The sequence below is a fragment of the Giraffa tippelskirchi genome, chromosome 11 (assembly GCF_054371585.1).
Source record: "Giraffa tippelskirchi isolate mGirTip1 chromosome 11, T2T-mGirTip1v1.2.pri, whole genome shotgun sequence".
Lineage (NCBI taxonomy): Eukaryota > Metazoa > Chordata > Mammalia > Artiodactyla > Giraffidae > Giraffa > Giraffa tippelskirchi.
This window is the reverse complement of record NC_137285.1, coordinates 118340082-118362162: the sequence shown is the minus strand read 5'-3', so window position 1 is coordinate 118362162 and position 22081 is coordinate 118340082. Positions and strand designations below refer to the sequence as shown.

At 36.9% G+C, this 22081-nt stretch overlaps 1 protein-coding gene across 21 annotated transcripts in view; it reads right to left on the bottom strand.

Annotated features, from left to right (window-relative positions):
• STK33 (serine/threonine kinase 33) overlaps window positions 1–22081 on the bottom strand; it is a 168688-nt gene that overhangs the window by 23978 nt on the left and 122629 nt on the right. For all 21 annotated transcript variants that reach the window (XM_081540800.1, XM_081540796.1, XM_081540790.1 and 18 more), the window contains 3 exons: window positions 12267–12342; window positions 8083–8195; window positions 7549–7634 (listed from right to left, as the gene is read on the bottom strand). In XM_081540800.1, the coding sequence (XP_081396926.1) occupies window positions 7549–7634; window positions 8083–8195; window positions 12267–12342 (275 nt within the window). The remainder of the gene's footprint in view (window positions 1–7548; window positions 7635–8082; window positions 8196–12266; window positions 12343–22081) is intronic.

The following is a 22081-nucleotide window of genomic DNA, read 5'->3' as shown; positions in this document are numbered from 1 at the left end:
ACAATTAATCTCAAAAATATACAAGCAACTTCTGCAGCTGAATTCCAGAAAAATAAACGACCCAATCAAAAAATGGGCCAAAGAACTAAACAGACATTTCTCCAAAGAAGACATACAGATGGCTAACAAACACATGAAAAGATGCTCAACATCACTCATTATTAGAGAAATGCAAATCAAAACCACAATGAGGTATCATTTCACACCAGTCAGAATGGCTGCTATCCAAAAGTCTACAAGCAATAAATGCTGGAGAGGGTGTGGAGAAAAGGGAACCCTCTTACACTGTTGGTGGGAATGCAAACTAGTACAGCCACTATGGAGAACAGTGTGGAGATTCCTTAAAAAACTGGGAATAGAACTGCCATATGACCCAGCAATCCCACTGCTGGGCATATACACCGAGGAAACCAGAATTGAAAGAGACACGTGTACCCCAATGTTCATCGCAGCACTGTTTACAATAGCCAGGACATGGAAGCAACCTAGATGTCCATCAGCAGACGAATGGATAAGGAAGCTGTGGTACATATACACAATGGAATATTACTCAGCCATTAAAAAAAATACATTTGAATCGGTTCTACTGAGATGGATGAAACTGGAGCCCATTATACAGAGTGAAGTAAGCCAGAAAGAAAAACAACAATACAGTATACTAATGCATATATATGGAATTTGAAAGATGGTAACGATAACCCTATATGCGAGACAGAATAAGAGACACAGATGCATGGAACAATTTTATGGACTCTGAGGGAGAAGGTGAGGGTGGGACGTTCTGGGAGAATAGCATTGAAACATGTATATTATCGTATGTTAGGCAGAGCACCATTCCATGTTCGATGCATGAGACAGGGGCTCAGGGCCGGGGCAATGGGATGGCCCAGAGGGATGGGATGGGGAGGGAGGTGGGTGGGGGGTCCGGGAGGGGGAACACATGTAGACCCATGGCTGATAAAATAAAGTCTGGGTCTGCCTATTCTAAACTCTCTTAATGGCGTGTGAAACGTGGCCTGTGAGCTCACACTCCTTAGGGAGTACTAGCTCCTCAGGAAAACAGACCAGAGCCAGATCTTCAGCCCCAGGAGCTCAAAATCCTAGGCACCAAAAATCTGCCCCCACCAAGCAACTCAATTCAGGATTTCATAATCAACCTTCTCCTCCAAGGAGAAGTCACGTTAGGAACAGGCATTTCTAAAACTATAATCTACCTGTCCTAGGGGGTGGAGACCAACAAGTAAGTCATTGGTTTAGACCCAGTAATTCCCACCCATTTTCTTAGCTTCTCACTCAAGCAGGGCATCAGCACTGCTCTGATTTTATTACTTCTGATCCCCGTTAGAGAACAGGCACCAGTGTCCCAAGGCAAAGAGAGCGAGGCAAAGGGGAAACTTGGGTTGTCTTTCTCTTCCTATTTTTACTTCCTGCCCTGGTTGCAGTCTCACCCACCATACATGCCATCTCAAAATAGCCCCTTTATCTTCCTAGGGGTGTCACTATTCTCTGAATCCTGTTATCATGAGGTTTCTCTCTAAAGTTACTCTAGGTTTAATCCTCAGAAAAGATGCAGTTGTTCAGTCGCTCAGCTGTGTCTAACTCTTTGCAACCCCATGGACTGCAGCATGCCAACCTTCCCCATCCTTCACCATCTCCTGGAGCTTGCTTAGATTCATGTCTATTGATTCAGTGATGCTATCCAACCATCTTGTCGTCTGTTGTCCCCTTCTCCTCCTGCCTTCAATCTTTCCCAGCATCAGGGTCTTTTCAAATGAGTCAGTTCTTCGCATCAGGAGGCCAAAGGATTGGAGCTTCAGCTTCAACATCAGTCCTTCCAATGAATATTCAGGACTGATTTTCTTTAGGATTGACTGGTTTGATCTCCTTGCCATCCAAAGGACTCTCAAGAGTCTTCTCCAACACCACAGTTCAAAAGCATCAATTCTTTGGCGCTCAGCTTTCTTTATAGTCCAACTCTCACATCCATACGTGACTACTGGAAAAACCAAAGCTTTGACTAGATGGACCTTTGTTGGCAAAGTAATGTCTTTGCTTTTTAATATGCTGTCTAGGTTTGTCATAGCTTTTCTTCCAAGGAGCAAGCGTCTTTTAATTTCATGGTTGCAGTCACCACCATCTGCAGTGATTTTTGAGCCCAAGAAAATAAAGTATGTCACTGTTTCCACTGTTTCCCCATCTATTTTTCATGAAGTGACAGGACTGGATACCATGATCTTAGTTTTCTGAATATTGAGCTTTAAGCTAGCTTTTCCACTCTCCTCTTTCACCTTCATCAAGAGGCTCTTTAGTTCCTCTTCACTTTCTGCCATTAAAGTGTTAAAGGGGTATCATCTGCGTATCTGAGGTTGTTACTGTTTCCCCCAGCAATCTTGATTCCAGCTTGTGATTCATCCAGCCTGGCATTTCACATGATGTACTCTGCATAGAAGTTAAATAAGCAGGGTGACAATTTACAGTCTTGATGTACTCCTTTCCCAATTTTGAACCAGTCTATTGTTCCACGTCCATTTCTAACTGTTGCTTCTTGTCCTGCATACAAGTTTCTCACTTAAGTAGTTTTTATAATCCCCTAAAAGGAATAATAGCTCTCTTCTTAAAAACCTAATAGTACTACTACTACACTACTTACTCTATATAAATACATGTTTTATATATTAAATAGTATATAATATACATATAATATAAATACAAGTATATAATAAAATTTAGAGAACATTTATATGTTTTATAGTGTATATTTTATTACATACCACATATACTATATAGAGTACATTTTTATATGCTTATTTTAAATGTATGTGTATGTGTGTGTGTGTGTGTATATATATATATATATATATTAAGTGAAATGAAACTTGCTCAGTCATGTCCGACTCTTTGTGACTCCCATAGACTGTAGCCCACCAGGCTTCTCAGGCAAGAATACTGGAATGGGTTGCCATTTCCTTCTCCAGGGGATCTTCCCGACCCAGGTCTCCTGTATTGCAGGCAGACTTTTGCATACACACATATCAAATACGCATTCTCTGCCTGTGTTTTTTCTTTAATCCCTCTACTAGAGTGTGGGCAACCTGTAGGAAAGGACTATGCCAGACTCATCCTTGTGTCCTCCACAGTACATAGTAGTTATTCAATGAATATTTGTTTGAATTATTAAGTATGTACCAATCATTGAATATTGAGTAAATGCCCAAGGTTCCTGGTTCATAAGCTTTTTAACCTAATTTTTTTAAAAAAAATCTTCATTAAAGAGGGCTTCAAAAGCACATTCATATACATAAGATAATTCATAATTTAAGAGTAACTAAATATAGTAATATAAAGGCTAGAGCCTTAATATATTTAGGATGAAAATATACGGTAGCAAAAAAACACACAATAACTAGTTAGGTATCAGAAATTTTCAATTCTTTTACATAAAGTGCACAGGCTAAAGGTCAAAAGCTAATGACTAAAACCTGAATAACAATTTGTAAATTAGTGAACAAGGACCTGTTCATACATAGGAAAGAGTGTTCTGAAATTAGACCCTACACTTCACTATAAGAGCTTTGTAAAGTGTGACTATAAAGCAAAGTGCACTGTAATCTGTGGTGAATTACTCAAGGGAGAGACTATTTTAATCATCTTTGCACCCATATGAATTAAAGGCAACCCATCTTTGCCTTATGAATTAAAATCAAAAAACACTTGTCAAAATCAACATAGACATTTAAATGACTGTTGTCCCATTTAAAATAAGCCACTCTGCAAGACTGACACACTATAATAATAATTTCCTTCTTTCAAAGAGCATGCAATTGTTCTCTACTATCTATGGCAGGAAGTTAAAACTCTTTAGTCTGGGATTCAAGGGCCCTCACAGTTTTCCTTCCTTTTCTAAAAGTCTCATTTCCCACTTGTTTCCTTCAGGCATCTTATCTGCCAGTCAAATTAAACTTTCTGATTTCACACTCGCTTGCCTCTGTACCTCTCTGGTCATTTGGCAATCTCTTATGCCATTTATCATTTTCTTCCTTGCATTGTATCTTATACATAGCTCGTTTCCCTTATTATATTGTAAATTCCTCATGTCAGAGATTAGGTCCTATATGTCTTTAACTGAATTTTATTACCTAGCACAAGGCATGGTACATGGCAGGCACCAAAAAAAAAAAAAATCTGTTGAAGGAATTATCGAATAATACCAACAGACCTCAAATCTGGAAACTGCTTTTTGACAAGCTATAGAAGAAAAATGTTTCATTAATTTATAGCAAGGTTCTTAAATATAAGCAGGCATTGAAAGTACTAGGGAAACTTGTTAAATGTGCAAATTCTTGGTGTTAGTTGTTACTAGGGTATTGAATACCAAGGGGCAACTGTAACTATCCAACAAGGAATGAACTCCTGAACTACTGTTGAGAACAAAGAGGGCAAAAAGGCAGAAAAGGATAAAGAGAATAACAGGCATACTCCTGGCAATGGGTGTCATCATCAAACCCTCCCTTTGTAGGAAAGTCATTTATTGGCTGTTTTTCCTTGCATCTGACCTTGGACTTTTGAAATCAGGATGACAATATCTGTTTAAGACCCATTCACTTAAATGTACATAGGGAAGCAATGATTATTTTTCTCAGAATACTTTTCAGATATGTACTGTACTTCAAAATGCACAATATATAGACTAAACCATGGAAACTTTTTATCCAATAAAGCTCTTTGAAAAGAATGTCACTATTCGTCCGGTATTGGAAGATAAGCTCTGGTTATAAAGCGGTAAGGCACTGAGAGAACTAACGTGTCCTCTTTAGATTATTTCAAACAGAGGACATAAATTACAGGAAGCAAGACTTCAAGTGGTTAAGAAGAAAAGAGTTTTGCCTTTCAGAAGTTTACAAAATGCCAGTGTTCTAAACTTCATATACTGAACTCCTCAGGATAGTCCGATATAGTACACGCTATCTGTCACTTCTCTATCCATTTGGCAAAGACTACGTAGAGACAAATTGTTACAGAGGCTCAAAAATGGAGACTTCTGGAAAAATGACCAAAGCCAGAAATAAAGTTTCACTAATTAGAAAACAAATAATTAAATGGCCAAACCCGAATGTTGTGTGATGCTGAAAAGAGATAGATTTCGAAAGCATACCATCTGTTTTACAGTTTTTTTTTATTTTGCTCTACTACAAATCTACTCAGTTGTTTTGCAATGATTTAGCTGCTAACTCATTTGCACAATTACTTTAGGCCAGAAATACTTATTGCACAGAATCATTTGAGAGTTCAACACATTCATAGAAGAGGGCAGTTATAAACCATTTTTGAGTGAAGGCAATTTTTTAGCCCTTAAAGAAAAAGAATTATTCCAATAAATGATTAGAAATTCCCAAAGGAAAATCACAGTGTTATCACTATAAATTTATGGTATCTAAAATCTATCGAGGACTCCAGGGTCACCATCAACCCCTCTGTTGGCCATTCTAATGAAAACTCATTCTCATCTTGACCTCTAGGCAGCATTTATCTGGGAGCTGACTGTTCTTGCTTTCTCAAACACTTTTCTCACTCAACTTCCTTGGCACTACCCTCCTAACTTTCCTCTTCCCTCATTAGCTATTCCTTTTCAGCCTCCATTGCTAGCTTCTACTCTTTTAAAGGGCTTCCCTGGTGGCTCAGAGGGTAAAGCGTCTGCCTGCAACGCGGGAGACCTGGGTTCGATCCCTGGGTTGGGAAGATCCCCTGGAGAAGGAATGGCAACCCACTCCAGTACTCTTGCCTGGAGAATCCCATGGACAGAGGAGCCTGGTTGCAGTGTCTAAAGGCAGACTGCTGAGGACTCTTGTCCTTTCTATCTGCATTTTCTTCCTAATTCATCTCTTCAACACAATGGCTTTACATGGCACATGGCATTTGTATACTCAGGACTCACAGATTTATATCTCCAGTTCATTCTTCTCCAGTTCCAGGCTCATAGTTTTGATGATCTATTGGAAATCTCCACTTGAATGTGACATAGGCATCTCAAATTTACCATGTCCAATGTGGAACTCTTGACTCACCACTCTTCCCCCAGGAAAAAAAATGTATCTCCTGCAGTCTTCTACATCTCGGTAAATGGCACTACCATCCAACCAGTTGTTAAAGCAAAATCTAAAATTCATCCTTGATTCCTCCCTTATCCTCATCCCTTATCTAATCCATCACCAAGTACTATCAAATATATCTAAAAATATATCACATTTATTTCTCTTCAACTCTATTGCTACCACCTTGTCCAAGCCACCATCATTTCTCAACAATACTACTGCAATATAAGCATATCATGTATCTCCAGTACCTAACACAGTGTCTAGTAAGTAAAAGATGTAAAATAATTTTCTACATAAATAAACATTACTTAGTAATATGCCTACATCTCTGGAGTCTCCAGTTTCCACTCTCAGGCATTTTCTGACATACCTACAGACTTATTCATTTACTGAATCATCTACTCTTTCAGCCATTATTTACTGAGTATTGTATTAATTGGTATTAGGCTTAACTGCACATTTCACAGTATCTCAAAGATGACAGTCATTTGTTTCCTGTTCATCTAAAAACGTCTGGAGGTAGGCAGTCAAGGGCTGGTGTGGCAGCTCTATATGCTAAGAGCCCTGGTTCCTAGAATCGTGTTGCTCTGCTATCCTGTTTATATTCCACTTTATTATCTAATATGGCGACTCAAACTCCATCCATCGCAGCTGCACTGCAGTCACTAGAAAAGAAGATGGATGTGAGGAATGCCATACTCCCTCCATTTAAGGACACTTCCCAGAGATTACTCCTACCTGCACCTACATCTCCTTGACCAGCACTGTAACTAGCAAAGATAGGGGACAACTAGCAAAGAAGACTAGATAGGAATGTTACCAGTGAAAAGTCAGGATCCTCATGATCACAGAAGAAAGAGAGAATAATTATTGAGAGGTAGTAGCATCCTCTTCCAAATTTCCTGTTGTGACCAGGTTATGTTCTGGGTACAGGGATACGAAGATCACTTAAGACATAGGGTTACTGCTCGAGGCATTAGTGTAATGGGGGAAAGCAATATGCAAATGAATAATGACTCAAGATTTCAAGCCAGGCAACAGCCAGTTAGAAGACCTTGGCTTTTCTGAGTCCCTATAGATTCTCTGCGTCCAAAAAGCTGAAAGAGAAGTAGACAGTTCCAGTGCTTTACATCACTAAACTATACAGACTGCTTCAACAGTCCACATCTTTAATAAAGGACATTTCTCAGCTTTATTCTACTGGACTTGATCTATAGAAAAGTTTGTTTAAACCTCTATAAACACATATAAACAACTGTGGTAGTAATTTTAACAGTTTGAAAATACCCATTTTAGAAATGTGTCAGCACTCAATAATTTTTTTTAACTTGCTAGAAGATGAAACTAAATAACTGTTTTAAGAAGACTATATATAGATTACAAGGCCAGATGAAAAGAAATAAGCAATGATAGCATGCCAAAAATTTTTTTAAAAGGCAGTAGTATTGACACTTACTGTTAACCACTGGTTATCTAGTAGTTCTTTAGCTGTGATTCTGTGAGCAGGATCTACTTTCATAAGTTGTTTCAAAACACTTTTAGCTGCAAATAAAGGAAAAAATCCTATCTTATATATCTCAACTATAATTAATATCACATATTTTCCAATTTAGGATTCGGTCTGTATGACATGAAGGAAACATATCAGTTATAGAATAAATATCATCAGTACATATGCCTAATATTAAATAAAGTTTAAGGCCTAAAGTGAGGTTTTATTGCCTGGATTACCTGGTTTATAGTCTTCAGTAAAACTTAGCTATTTGATCAGAAAATTTCCTCTTCAATTTTTAGTATACATTTTCTGTTTTTGTTTAAAGTTTCAACTATAACAATCACAGTGAAGATAGCACTATTTCCACAAGTAAATAGTTTTTATTTCTACAAGTAACTTTAATGGCTACTCAGAGATTTAAAGTATCTAATTACTGGCTGGCTTTATTATATTATGCATATTTGCTTTAATAAATAATAACACATCTATACTTACCACAATCACTTATGGAATTCCAGACTGAACTTTTAAAATGTAGTTCTCCCTTTTTTATTAATTCAAAAAGCTTCTCTTCTGAGCTTGCCATAAAGGGTGCTTTTCCACATAATCTACAGCAAAGGCAATCATGTTTAGATGCTTTTAAATAATCAAAATAAGGCTATTAAAAATTAAATTTCCACAGGACTTGAAAGCAGTGGTGCTTCATATTTAAGTAAAGGAGAAGAAGAGGTGGGAACTTCTCTGGATATAGAAATGGAAGCAAAGGGGTTTTGAGAGATTAGTATTAGGCTCTTGTATCCAATGGAACTTCCACACGTGCAAAGCTCTTTCAGGTGGGAAAACACTAAGTTTAAATGGGGTTAAAATACAGAAAGGTGTGTGAGTTTAGGTGCACAGTAATAGTGGTGGGTAACAGAGGAGAAATACTTCAAAGTGAGCAAGGGTAAGGTTATGCCTTAAGGTGCACTGGACTTAACAGAAAGATACCCTGAGTCACCCCAGTCTAATGAGATTACTTCTTCCAGTGACCATGGAAGAATTTTATCCATGGTAAAATGTTACACAAAGACTGGTGATGATGGTAAGAATAATCCTGGGGCCTACTGGCTCTGAGTCAAAATCAAAAATCCATTAAAATAGCCACAACTTTTCAAAAATTATATACAAAATGAAGAAAATCTGAAGGAGGAAAACCAGATGATGAATTTGACCCTTCAGTCTGGAAGGGTGAAAGCTGAGTACATGTAACAACCAACATCAGTAAAGCCATGAGTAGCGTGTATACAGTAAACATGGACTTATTGTAAATTCTGTAGTACAAGACTGAGTCTTTAGAACCTTTTAAAGGAAGTACTATGCTATACTTTACAAAGAGCATGACAAGCCTATGCGTCAATAGGTGATCCAGTCCAAAACTATGTGCTTAAAAGTTGCAAATGTTAGCCATCATCTTTATTGTCAATCCCAACATCTGAGGGCAATCCTGTAGACAACAACCAGATTCTCCCAATGGCAACCAGACAGAAGTTGGACCTGGACTCATCATAGAGGCAACTCTAACTCTGTATGTCTATTCTTCAGCTCTCAGGATTATATTTTTCCGCTTTATTACTGAAAGAATAAAATGGCGTAATTCCATTACACTTTCCAAATGCTGGTCTGTTATGTACATAAGTATAATAATTTCTTCTTAACAGATTTTTACTGATTTTTTAAGTTACATTTTTCTTAAGTTTCTTTAAAAATCTCTCCCATGAACATTTTTTGAATAAGTCTAAATTTGATAAATTTTCTACATGATAATGATTATGATAATAATAATTTTTCCAGTGTGGAGGGGGAGTCATTTTCATCCTAGTAGCTTATCAAACTAGGCTGGACAACAGAGCTTTTCATTTACCAATAGGTTCTTGTTAAGCGATAAATATTAAATTGTTCTGCAAACTCCCATTTTAATATTTTCTCTTTCTCCAGCTCATTCTAACGCTTCTCTCTCTGATTCAATTTGCCTTACTATTATTTAGTTTTAAAATGCCATTCAAAAAAAAGTCAGAAAAATGGTCTTATGAGAAATTACTATCTATTATAGCAAGTACAGGCCAGCAAAAGCCCAGCTCATTGAGTCTGTTAACAACCAGTGGTATGCACACTCACCAATTTCTTAGCTGCTCCTACACTGCCTGACTAACATGCAACTATAGCTCAAGGGCTATGTTTTAAAATTTTCACTTTTTTCTGTCCTTTACAGTTTTACTTACACAAAATGTATCTAATGGTTGGTCAATCAGCAGCATATGAAATTTTATGACAGCAATTTTCTGCACATCCAGAAAAGAGAATCCAAGACATGAAAAATGCCTCTTAAGGCCTTCCGATTATTTTCTGTTTCACAGGAATCAAAACAGCAAAAGATGGTGCCCATAAAGAGCATTTATATTAATTTCACCTTGAGAAAGTATGCTATCATTGTCCAATTAAGTAGCAATGAATCAGGGGTAACTGATAAACAAGAAACCCCTCCCCGCCCCCGGAGAAGGTAATATGTTTGTGCCCTTGGTGAAGGAAATGATCTATAAGACCACTGGGCTCAGGTAGATTAATGAACAGGCACTGATTAGCTAAGTAAGAGTCTACTGTAAAGGAAAAAAGATGTCTTTATTATGCTATGCAGTCACGCTCAGAAGCAGAAAAATTAAAATTACATCTTTAAGTAGGAGGAAAAAATTTAAGACATGTAATACATCAAGTTCAAATCAAGAAGGCATCAAACACCACGATTGGTATAATAATAGATTACATATATATGTTATGTTTGACTTGTGTTGTCTAGAAGTCATGAGAGTATAAAACACTAATTTTAAATAGCTATATTTTAATTTAAAACTAAAGCTCAGAGTTTTAATATAATCCTAAGCAGCACAAAACAATGATCAAAAATTTTGTGAATACATTTATACTTTATGCAGTCTAAGCAGTGATGTGTTGAGTATCTGAGTTACAGCTACAATCACAACATCCAATTTCTACTGCCTGTGTATTTCATTTCACAGGACTGTGAAAATGTAACTACTGTGATGTCAATATTTAGAAACGATCTGGAAGAGGTAGTGCACAGTGAAATCTTCAATATGACCATAAAACTAATGTTGCATCCACATAAAAATGTTCATACTCACCAAGAAGCAGAACAATGACCACTAACTTTTCAGAACACTCTCAGACAATTCACTTTAATTCAATATAAAAAACATATATTGAGCACTGACTACATGTCTACTATGGTGCCAGATACTAGGGATGCAAAGATGAATCATATCTCTGTCCTTCATGGAATTTAGAGCAAGAAAAACAGAGACAATACATATAATACAATAATTGCATTACATTATAATACAGATTTTAGAAGTGTAATGAGAATACAGAAAAGTGAAAAATTAACTCTATCAAAATTACACATGTGCAAACTTGCCTGATTAAATATTATTGTTTTTCTTTCAATGTTACTGTTTTGCATGCACCTTTGTATTAATATGTTGCCTTAAACCCCATGGAGTAAGGGAAAGTATATACATAATGAACATACTAACTCTGCTGGGGCAGAGTAGGGCTCAGGGAAATAGAAGTTGCTAATGTATGAGCTGGACATACCCAGGAAAGAGGTTAGTAGAGAATAAAAATGAACACTGAGGCAGAATGAATTACATGAGCAAAGACCCAGAGGCATGAAACACAGGGCACTGGAGTCATAAGGAACAGCCTCGAGTGGACACCAGAACAGGGTAAGTGCATGGGAACACACATGAAGACCAAGATTGGAAAAGCATGCTGGAGCCAGGCTATGAAAGCTTTGCATCATGCCATGTGGGGATGCACTGACAGTTTTCCAGAGCAAGGGAGAATCAACAGAGGCTGTTAGTCCGGAAAGCAGTATGATCAGATGTGTGATTTAGAAAGACAACCCTGACAACTGTGTGAAAGATGAACCAGAAGAAGGAGAACAGACAAAAAGACACTGTAATCTTCTAGAAAGGGATCATAAGGAGAAATGATACAAGTGAAGAGAAATTAAATAATATGTGAGGACACCTCAAAGGAAAAATACAGGCCACGCGGTCTAACTGAATCTTGGGAGCAAGACAAAAGACAGAACAAGGAAGACCAATGTTTTCAGTAGCATGAAGAGAATTAGGAACCACAGAATACTCCCTGGACCCTGGACTGAACCTTTATCTGGTTACTGCCTGCTGCTTGAACATGTCCTGTCCACAGGGAAGCCCTAGTGCCAGGTCCAAGACCTTCCCTCTACCTGATGCTCTATAAGTGAATCGACCTGATACTCTATAAGTGAATCCCAAGAAAAGACGAACAAGCTTTTGGTTTGTAGCAAAGGATCAGAGAGGTGTTGAGGCAAGTTTTTCACTTTGCTCTGATCATACAGTACATTGCAGCATTTATAGATCAATGAAAAGCAAAGTTGAAACTTATAAGTTGATTGTATTAAAAAAATACCTAATAGATGGACCTGACAATGAATAAGACAGCTTTTAGAATAACTTCCCAGTTGTTTCTTCAATTGCTTTCTTGACATTATACTGTTCAGCTTTAAATTAAAATCTATGTAATTCCACTGTTAGGGAACATCCATTCATTTTAAATTGTACATTTAGCAGGCTACTTACAAAATGTACATTATGACACCTATGCTCCAAATGTCACACTGCTGGCTATAGTCGTGGGCATTGATAACTTCAGGGGCTGCCAAACAAGCAGAAATAAAATAATATTAATAATACAATAAATGACTTTTAAATGCTTAAACACAAAGCATGAAAAATGTGCTGATGTGATGTAATTTATTCCCCCATAGGGAAAAAGAGAACCACCAGCAGATGTTAAATGAATAATGTACAGGCCTTAACGATTGATGTCGCTGTATCCTCCCTCCTGTCATTTAGCTTCTAATGGAATGATGGCACACACTGTACAGCTAAATGTACAGCTTTTCATCTCTTTCAAATTGTTAACAAATGACCTTGCAAAGATCATGGAGTTATAGTAGAGGGCAACAATATTTTAGTATTTGCCAAAAATAGTATTGAAAACATGACTTAAGTATAAGTAGATACAATTTAAAGCAAGCCCAAAATGTGGAAATCTGGATTTACAGAGAAACTAAGATAAACGGCTGTAAATCACTTCAGCAAAATAACAGTAGTGATAGTAACTTCATAACACTCCTATGACAATATGAATTATCTTCCACATTTTCTAAATGAGAAAACTAAGACAAAGAGAGAGCTCCTATAATATAACTCAATTAAAGAGACAGTCACAGGGGAGGCCTAGGGTCCAGGTATTTCTGACTCCCCAACTCTGTGCTTCTTACTTACAATGTGTGCATGATTGTTGTTATTGTTGTTTAGTTGCTCAGTGATGTCTGTCTCTTTTGTGACCCCATGGACTGTAGCCCACCAGGCTTCTCTGACCATGGGATTTCCCAGGCAGAACACTGGAGTGGGTTGCCATTTCCTTCTCCAGGGGATTTTCCTGACCCAGAGATCAAACTCAAGTCTCCTGTATTACAGGTGGTTTCTTCACTTCTAAACCACCTGGGAAGCCCTATGAAAGGATTTTGCATGTTGTCAAACACTTTTTCTGTATCTATTGAGATGATAGGGTTCTTTTAAACAATCTTCTCAAAGTAGAACTTTATTTTATTTTGAGGTAGCTCATCTTTTAATGATTAGATTTTTAAATAATGGCTGGGTTTTTAAAAAGTTGAATATGCTATTCCAGGAATATGTCTATTACACCTCTACAGTTGGGGAGTACCCCAGAGGGCCAACAGTAAGTTAATACGTAGCTTCACTCCCACATTGTTTAAGGGTCAACTGTGTGTATTTGAATAGAAATTTAAAATTTACAAAGTACTTTTGCATCAATGATGCTATTCGTATAAATTATGTCAAGAATCATGTGAGATGGGTATACAGGCATTTGACTCACTTTGCCAGTGAGGAAATTAAGGTCCAGATACACATATTAAGTGACTCACCTAAAGTAACACAGTTACAGAGCATCTCCCAAGTAAAAGGTGTTTTTACTTTAGAAAACAGTTTCAATCACCCCTCCCAACACACACACACACACACACACACACACACACACACACTACATACACAGTGTGTCTGTAACAGTAAAAGCAAATGAAATTTCACTTCCTCTACCTATTTTAAAGGAACTAAAAAGCAACAAAAAAGGAGCTGAAAGGTAAACAGAAGAAAGAAAGAGAAAAGACTTAATTATAGATATTAACAAACTGAGTAATTTGTCTTCAAATCACTGAAAATTAACTAATTAATATTTCCCTTTAAGCAATTACTTGTATTCTTTAACCCTACTTAAACTTTTAAAATACTGAATCATAAACATTCAAGTGGCTCTATGGCCATGTGTCTATGACAAGGGCCGATTCCGTGATCCGATTCCCTGACAGATTTCCACGTAGGTGTACCACACAGTGGGGGCCTGGAATTCAGAGCCCTCATTGTTTCAGAGTCATCTTAATCACCAGGGGCATTTCTACGTGCACTGTCATCTCAGCTCTCACAGGGAGGCAGAGGCCAGAGCAACTGTGCCAAAGAGCTGTTTAGGAAGTCAGCAAAGCCCCACAAACCATCTGTCTTCTCTCTTGTTCTCTCACTTGTTATCAGTGTAGACAACTAATAAGCAGGCATAAAACTCAGGATGCTTGGATATATTTTCCCCATGTAACTACAGACCAGATGTCTTTTGCCAACAGGAGGATATGAACAGAATCTAAAGTAGCCTCTTCCCAAATAAGATAGAACAACTTAGAAACTTAAAGCATCAAACAGACAGACAATGAACCAGGCATACCCCTCAGGAATAAAAATGAATAAACTACTGATATAACAACATGGCTAAGTCTCAAAATCATTACATGGAGCAGAAGAAGACACACACAAAAGAATATATACTTATGATTCAATTTGTATAAACAGACAAGCAAAACTAATCTAAGGCAATGGAAATCCTCAGTGGTTGCTAAGGTTTGGGTGGGGGATTGACTGAGAGGGACACAAAGGAAATTTCTGGGGTGATGGAAATATTCTATATCTTCACTGAGGTGGTAACTGTATAAGTATATATATTTGTCAAAACTCATTAAACTTTACACTTAAAATCTGTGCATTTTATTATATACAAATTATGTTTCCATGAAGAATATTTTTAAGAAATCTACTAAAAGTACAAAAAAAAATCTACTAAAGCCCTACATTAGTGAGTGACTTTAATAACTCTCTTAGAAATCAACAGAGGAAGCAAGCAAAATTAATAATATGGACTGGTGGCTGAGATGACAGAGCTGAAGACTATGAACTCATCACCTCCCACGAACACACCAAAATTACTACTTACAGAGCAACTATCTATAGGAATGACCTGAAAACTAGCAGAAAAGAATTTTCCACAATTAAGACATAAAGTAGGAAGTACAAGAATATGGGAAGGAGGGGAGGAGACATACTACAGTTAGAATCTACATTTCCAGGTCAGTGGAACACAAACAGGTATGTCACAATCCCAGAAGTCCTCCCCAAGGAGTGAGGACTCTTAGCTCCACATCAGGCTCCCCATTCTGGGGGTTCTGCACCAGGAATATAAGCCCACAGAACATCTGGCTTTGACAACCAGCAGGGCTTATACCCAGGAGAGCTGGAGTGCTAGAGGAAACAACAGACTTTGCTCTTCAAGGGTGCACACAAAATCTCACACTCTGAAACCCAGCTCAGAGGCAGGAGTTTGAAAAACAGGTCAGACCCAGTTGCTGATCTTGGAAACCTCCCAGGGAGGGAGGAAGCCGCTAGGACTCCCCCAGGGGACTGGGAGCAGCCATTGTGGAGAGTTCATTCTATCACATGAACACTGGTGCTGGGAAGCACCATTTTGGTTTCTTCCCTCTAGCTTATTAGTGCCGGGACCTGCTCCATCCACCAGCAGGCACAAACCAGCCCCACATCCACTGGTAAGACAGCTGCCAAGACTTGGCCCACCCACCAGGAAACTAGCACTCCCCTTTACCATGCAGCTATGTAGGCACCAAGTCTTGTGCACCAGCAGGCAAATAGCAGGTGTAAGCATGGCTTACACAGGCCATGCAGTTAATCCTGCAGTAAGCCTACCTCACCTTCTAGCAAGCCCAGAGTCACCGTATGTGGCACAGCCTCAAAGCCAAGCAGGTTGGGGGCCAGTCCCATCTTACCAATGTGTCCACAGTAGTCAGCCCCACCAAAAAAGGGTGCATGCAGCCCACATTGGGGGCACCCCTAGAACATACAACTCCAGTGATCAGAGCGGAGCATGCCGGTGGTCCCCACAGGATGTTGCCTATATAAGGCACCATTTCTCCAAGATCAGAAGGCATAACCAACATACCTAATACACAGAAATTAGACACAGAGAATTGGGCAAAATGAAAAGAAAAGAAACAGCAAAAGCACAGACACATGAAGTCTAAATAACATACTACTAAACAACCAACGGGCCACTGAAGAAATAAAAGAGGAAATCAAAAATATCTAGAGAGAAATAAAAATGGAAACACAATGATCTATAATTTACGGGATACAGCAAAAGTAGTTCTAATAGAGAAGTTTATAGAGATACAAGCCTTACCTCAGGAAACAAGAAAAACTTCAAATAAACAATCTAACCTTACATCTAAAGGAACTAGAAAAAAGAAGAAGAAAACCTGAAATTAATAGAAGGAAAGAGAAAAAAAAGATCAGATCAGAAATAAAAGAGACAGAGACTAAAAAGATACTGAAAAGATCACTGAAAGAGACAGAATTAGAGCTAAGAGCTAGTTCTTTAAAAAGATAAGCAAAATTGATAAACTTTTAGCAAGACTCATTAAGAAAAAAGACAGAAAATCAGAATGAAATAGAAATTACAATCAATACCACAGAAATACAAAGGCTCATAAGAGATTACTATGAACAATTTTACACCAATGAAATGGACAACTCAGAGGGAACAGATAAATTTCTTGAAATATACAATCTCCTAAGACTGAATCAGGAAAAAACAGGAACAGATCAATTACCAGTGATAAAACTGGATCAGTAAGTTAAAAATTCTCAAAAAACAAAAGTCCAATACCAGATAGCTCCACAGGTAAATTCTAAAAAACATTTAAGAAAAGTTAACACCTATGCTTATCAAACTATTCCAAAAAGTTAAAGAGGAAGGAATACTTCCAAACTCATTTTACAAGGCCAGCATCAGCCTGCTATCAAAACTAGATAAAGATACCACCAAAAAAAGAAAACTATAAGCCAATAGCACTGATGAACACAGATGTAAAAACTTCAAAAAAATCTTAGCAAACTAAATTCAACAATATATTAAAAGAATCATATACCATGATTACGTAGAACTTAGTCCAGTAACTCAAGGATGGTTCAATTTCTTCAAATCAATCAATGTGATACACCACATTAACAAATGAAGGGTAAAAATCATACGATCATCCCTATAGATGCAGAAGAAGCTTTTGACAAAATTTGACATCCATTTATGACAAAAACTCTCTAGAAAGTTGGTATAGAGGGAACATACCTCAACATAATAAAGGCCATAATGACAAACCCACAGTGAACATCATACTCAATGGTGAAGAACTGAAAGCATTTATCTGTTCCTTCTACATGGTAAAAAATTCTTATCCTCTAAGAGCAGGAACAAAATAAGGATATCTACTCTTGTCACTTTTATTCAACAAAGTAGTGAATAGCAATTAGATAAGAAGAAGTAAAAAGAATCCTAATTGGAAAGGAAGAAGTAAAACTGTAACTGTTTGCAGATGACATAATATTATATACAGAAAATCCTAAAGATGCCACCAGAGAACTACTAGAATAAACGAATACAGTAAAATTGCAAGATATAGAATATGCAGATATTTATTGCATTTCTATACAATAGAAATTTGCATTTTCTCTACAAAATTTGAGGAAATTTTTTCCTCAAATACTTTGGATCATTGGTTAGTTGAGTCTTCAGGTGCAGACCCACAGATATGGAGGGCTGAGGGTACATGCTTTCAAAATATCCAAAGTAATGTTTGCAAAAATGAATCTTGCGTTCAACCACAGAGAAAATTCCTAAAAGTTGAAACCTTTTAACTCACAATTACCTAGTAAAATGAAGAAAATTAGATAGAAAAACAAAAGGCTAGATAAATTAACACAGAATCATGTGAGTATCAAATACATCCCACAGAAAATTCTAAAAGCACTTCAAAGTAATTTTTGGATTAAAGAAGAAGAGTAAAATCATAGATTATTAAGGAACTAATAACAATTAGAACATTGTATAATAAAATAAACAGTTAAAGGAGTACTCAGAGGAAAATATACAGCCTTAAATGCATTTATTAGAAAATAAGAAGACTGAAAATAAACATTTAACTTAGGAAGTTTAAAAATAAGCCAAAAGTAAGTAGAAAGAAGGAATTAAGAAAAATAAAAGCAGAAATCAATGAAAATCAAATAACACTAGGTTTAAGCTGGAGTTTTGAAAGCTCAATAAATAGTCTTGCCACTAATAAATTTGATCAAGAAAAAATGGTTAGTATTATTACAAGAACTAAAATTGAGCACTAAGTGCCAGGTACTGTGATAAGCACTTTACATTTAATTCTATGTCAATCTGATAAAAAGATATTATTATTACCATCCTAAAATACATCTTCTCCCCTTTTCTGCTTTATTTTTCTTTTAGCACTTTTTGCTAACATACCAGATATTTTTTTATCTTTCTTATTAATGTTTGCACCAACATATTTTCTTGTTTTGTTCACTGTTATATTTCCAACACCTAGAACAGTGTCTGACACAAAATAGATCCTTCATTATTTTTTATAGAAGGTGGCATAATCCTTATTATACAAAAGTAGAAACCATGACAAAGTTGTTTGTACAGTCTAACCAGAAAGCAAGTGGCAGAGCTAGAGTCCCAAGTTAGCCAGTATGTCAGAGGCCACACTGCTAATATTAAATTATATTATATTGCCTTCTTAACAAATATTAAGAATTAATATGGAGCTAAAATCACAGATCTAAGAATTACAAGTGAATATAATATGCATCTTTAAAAATTTAAAATCGTAATGTAATGAACAATTTTCTGAAAAATATAAACTATCAGAATGATTCAAGATGTGAAAAACTTAAATAACCTAATATAAATTGAAAATAATAGGGACTTCCCTGGTGGTCTAGTGGTTAGGAAGTCACCTGCCAATGCAGTGGATGCAAGTTTGATTCTTGGTCTGGGAAGATCCCACATGCCGTGGAACAACTAGGCTCGCAAGCTGAGCGCCTGGAGCCCATGCTCTGCAAAAAAGAGTAACCCTGCTCGCCGCAACTAGAGAAGGCTCGCATGCAGCAACAAAGAACCAGAACAGCCAAAATAAATAAATAAACAAAAATTTAAAATAAGAAAATAATAGAAATTTTATCCCCACAGGGTACCAAGACCAAAAAATTTTAAGGGGAAATCTCATCAAATAATTAATGAATAGGTAATTTCTATTACTCAAATGGCTCATGAACATACAAAAAAATGAAAATATTTTATTTTTAAAATGAGTATAGTATAATCCTAACATCAAAAAAACATATAAGGGCAGCAGGAAAGAAGGCTACACTCAAAGTTCTGAACTAAAGTGGTAACAAATTGAATTATTTGTTGTTGTTCAGTTGCTTAGCCATGTTCAACTCTTTGCAACCCCAAGGACTGCAGCACACCAGGCTTCCCTGTCCTTCACTATCTCTCAGAATTTGTTCAAACTCATGTCCACTGAGTTGATGACACCATCCAACCAGCTCATCCTCTGTCACTTCCTTCCTCTTCTGCCCTCAATCTTTCCCAGCATCAGGATCTTTGCCAATGAGTTGCCTCTTCGTATCAGGTGGCCAAAGTATGGAGCTTCAGCTTAAGCATCAGTCCTTCCAATGAATATTCAGGACTGATTTCCTTTAGGATGGACTGGTTGGATCTCCTTGAAGTCCAAGGGACTCTCAAGAGTCTTCTCCAACACCACAGTTCAAAAGCATCAATTCTTCGGCACTCAGCTTTCTTTATGGTCCAGCTCTCACATCCATACATGACTACTGGAAAAACCATAGCTTTGACTAGACAGACCTTTGTCAGTAAAGTAATGTCTCTGTTTTTTAATATGCTGACTAGGTTTGTCATAGCTTTTCTTCCAAGGAGCAAGCATTCTTTAATTTCATGGCTGCAGTCACATCTGCAGTGATTTTGGAGCTCAAGAAAAAAAAGTCAGTTACCATTTCTATTGCTTCCCCATCTATTTGCCATGAAGTGATGGGACCAGATGCCACAATCTTAGTTTTTTGAACGTTGAGTTTTAAACCAGGTTTTTCACTCTCCTCTTTCACTTTCATCAAGAGGCTCTTCAGTTCCTCTTTACCTTCTGCCATAAGGGTGGTGCATCTGAATATCTGAGGTTATTGATATTTCTACCAGCAATCTTAATTCTAGCTTGAGCTTCATCCAGCCTGGCATTTCGCATGATGCACTCCACATTTAAGTTAAATAAGCAAGATGACAATATATAGTGTTGATGTACTCATTTCCTGATTTTGAACCAGTCTATTGTTTCATGTCCAGTTCTAACTATTGCTTCTTGACCTGCATACAGATTTCTCAGGAGGCAGGTAAGGCAGTCTGGTATTCCCATCTCTTTAAGAATTTTCCACAGTTTGACCCCAATGTTCATCACAGCACTGTTTACAATAGCCAGGACATGGAAGCAACCTAGATGTCCCTCAGCAGATGAATGGATAAGAAAGCTGTGGTACATATACACAATGGAATATTACTCAGCTATTAAAAAGAATGCATTTGAATCAGTTCTAATGAGGTGGATGAAAATGCAGTCTATTATACAGAGCAAAGTAAGTCAGAAAGAAAAACACAAACACAGTATATTAACACATATATATGGAATTTAGAAAGATGGTAACGATGACCCTATATGCAAGACAGCAAAAGAGACACAGATGTAAAGAACAGACTGTTGTATTCTATGGGAGAAGGTGAGGGTGGGATGATTTGAGAGAATAGCATTGAAACATGTATATTAACATATGTGAAATGGATCGCCAGTCTAGGTTCGACACATGAGGCCAGGTGCTCAGGGCTGGTACACCGGGATGACCCTGAGAGATGGGATGGGGAGGGAGGTGGGAGGGAGGGAGGGTCAGGATGGGGAACACATGTACACCCATGGCTGATTCATGTGAATGTATGGCAAAACCACCACAATATTGTAAAGTAATTAGCCTCCAATTAAAATTTAAAAAAAAATAAAATAAAAATAAAAAAAAAAGAATTTTCCACAGTTTGTTGTGATCCACACTGTTACAATCAAACTGAATATAGCAGTATATCAAACCAAGTGAGGTTTAATCCGAAAGTACAAGAATGGTTCAATATTTTTAAAAATCTATTAATGCAATTATTTCTTTAATAAATTTAAAAAGTATATATGATCGTCTCAATAGATACAGATTTGAATAGACATTTCATCTATGTATATTCTAAGATATATGAATGACTAATAAGTACATGAAAAGATGTTCAACATCATTGGTCATTAAGATAATGAAAAGTAAAAATCACAATGAGATACTACTTCCTACCCATCAGAATGGCTATAATTACAAAGATAAGTAATATAAAGAGTTAGAAAGGATGTGAAGAAACTGGAACTCTCACACATTGCTAGGGGGAAGGTAAAATCTTATAGCTACTTTGGAAAATTGTTTGGTAGTTTCTTAAAAAGTATAAACATAAATAATATATGATTCAGCAATTTCACTTCTCTGTAGCTACCCAGGGAAAATGAAACCATATGCCCACATAAAAATTTGAACACGAATGTCCATAAGCAGGATTATTCATAATAGCTCCAAACTGGAAACGATCTGCATGTGCATCAACTAATAAATAGATAAACAAAGTGTTGCATATCTATACAATGGACAACTGTTTACTAATATAACGGAACAGACTACACATATGTGCTGCAACAGGAATGTACCTCAAAAACATCATGCTAAGTGAAAAAAACCAGGTGTATAAGCCTAGATGTTGTATGATTCCATTTATATGAAATATCCAGAAATAGAAAATCTAGAGAGAAAAAGATCAGTGGTTACCTGGGATTGGATGGGAATGAGATTGAGAGCAAATGGGCACGAGGCAACTGCTAGGGGTAGAACTGCTTAAATTGGATTGTGGTGGTGCCGTAAAACTCTGTGAATGTATGAAAAATCACTGAATGGTACCTTTTTTTTTTTGGTACCTAAATTATACTTCAAGAATGCTGTTAAAAATCACATTTACAAAAATGAGAAACTGTTGGTTTATGAAATAT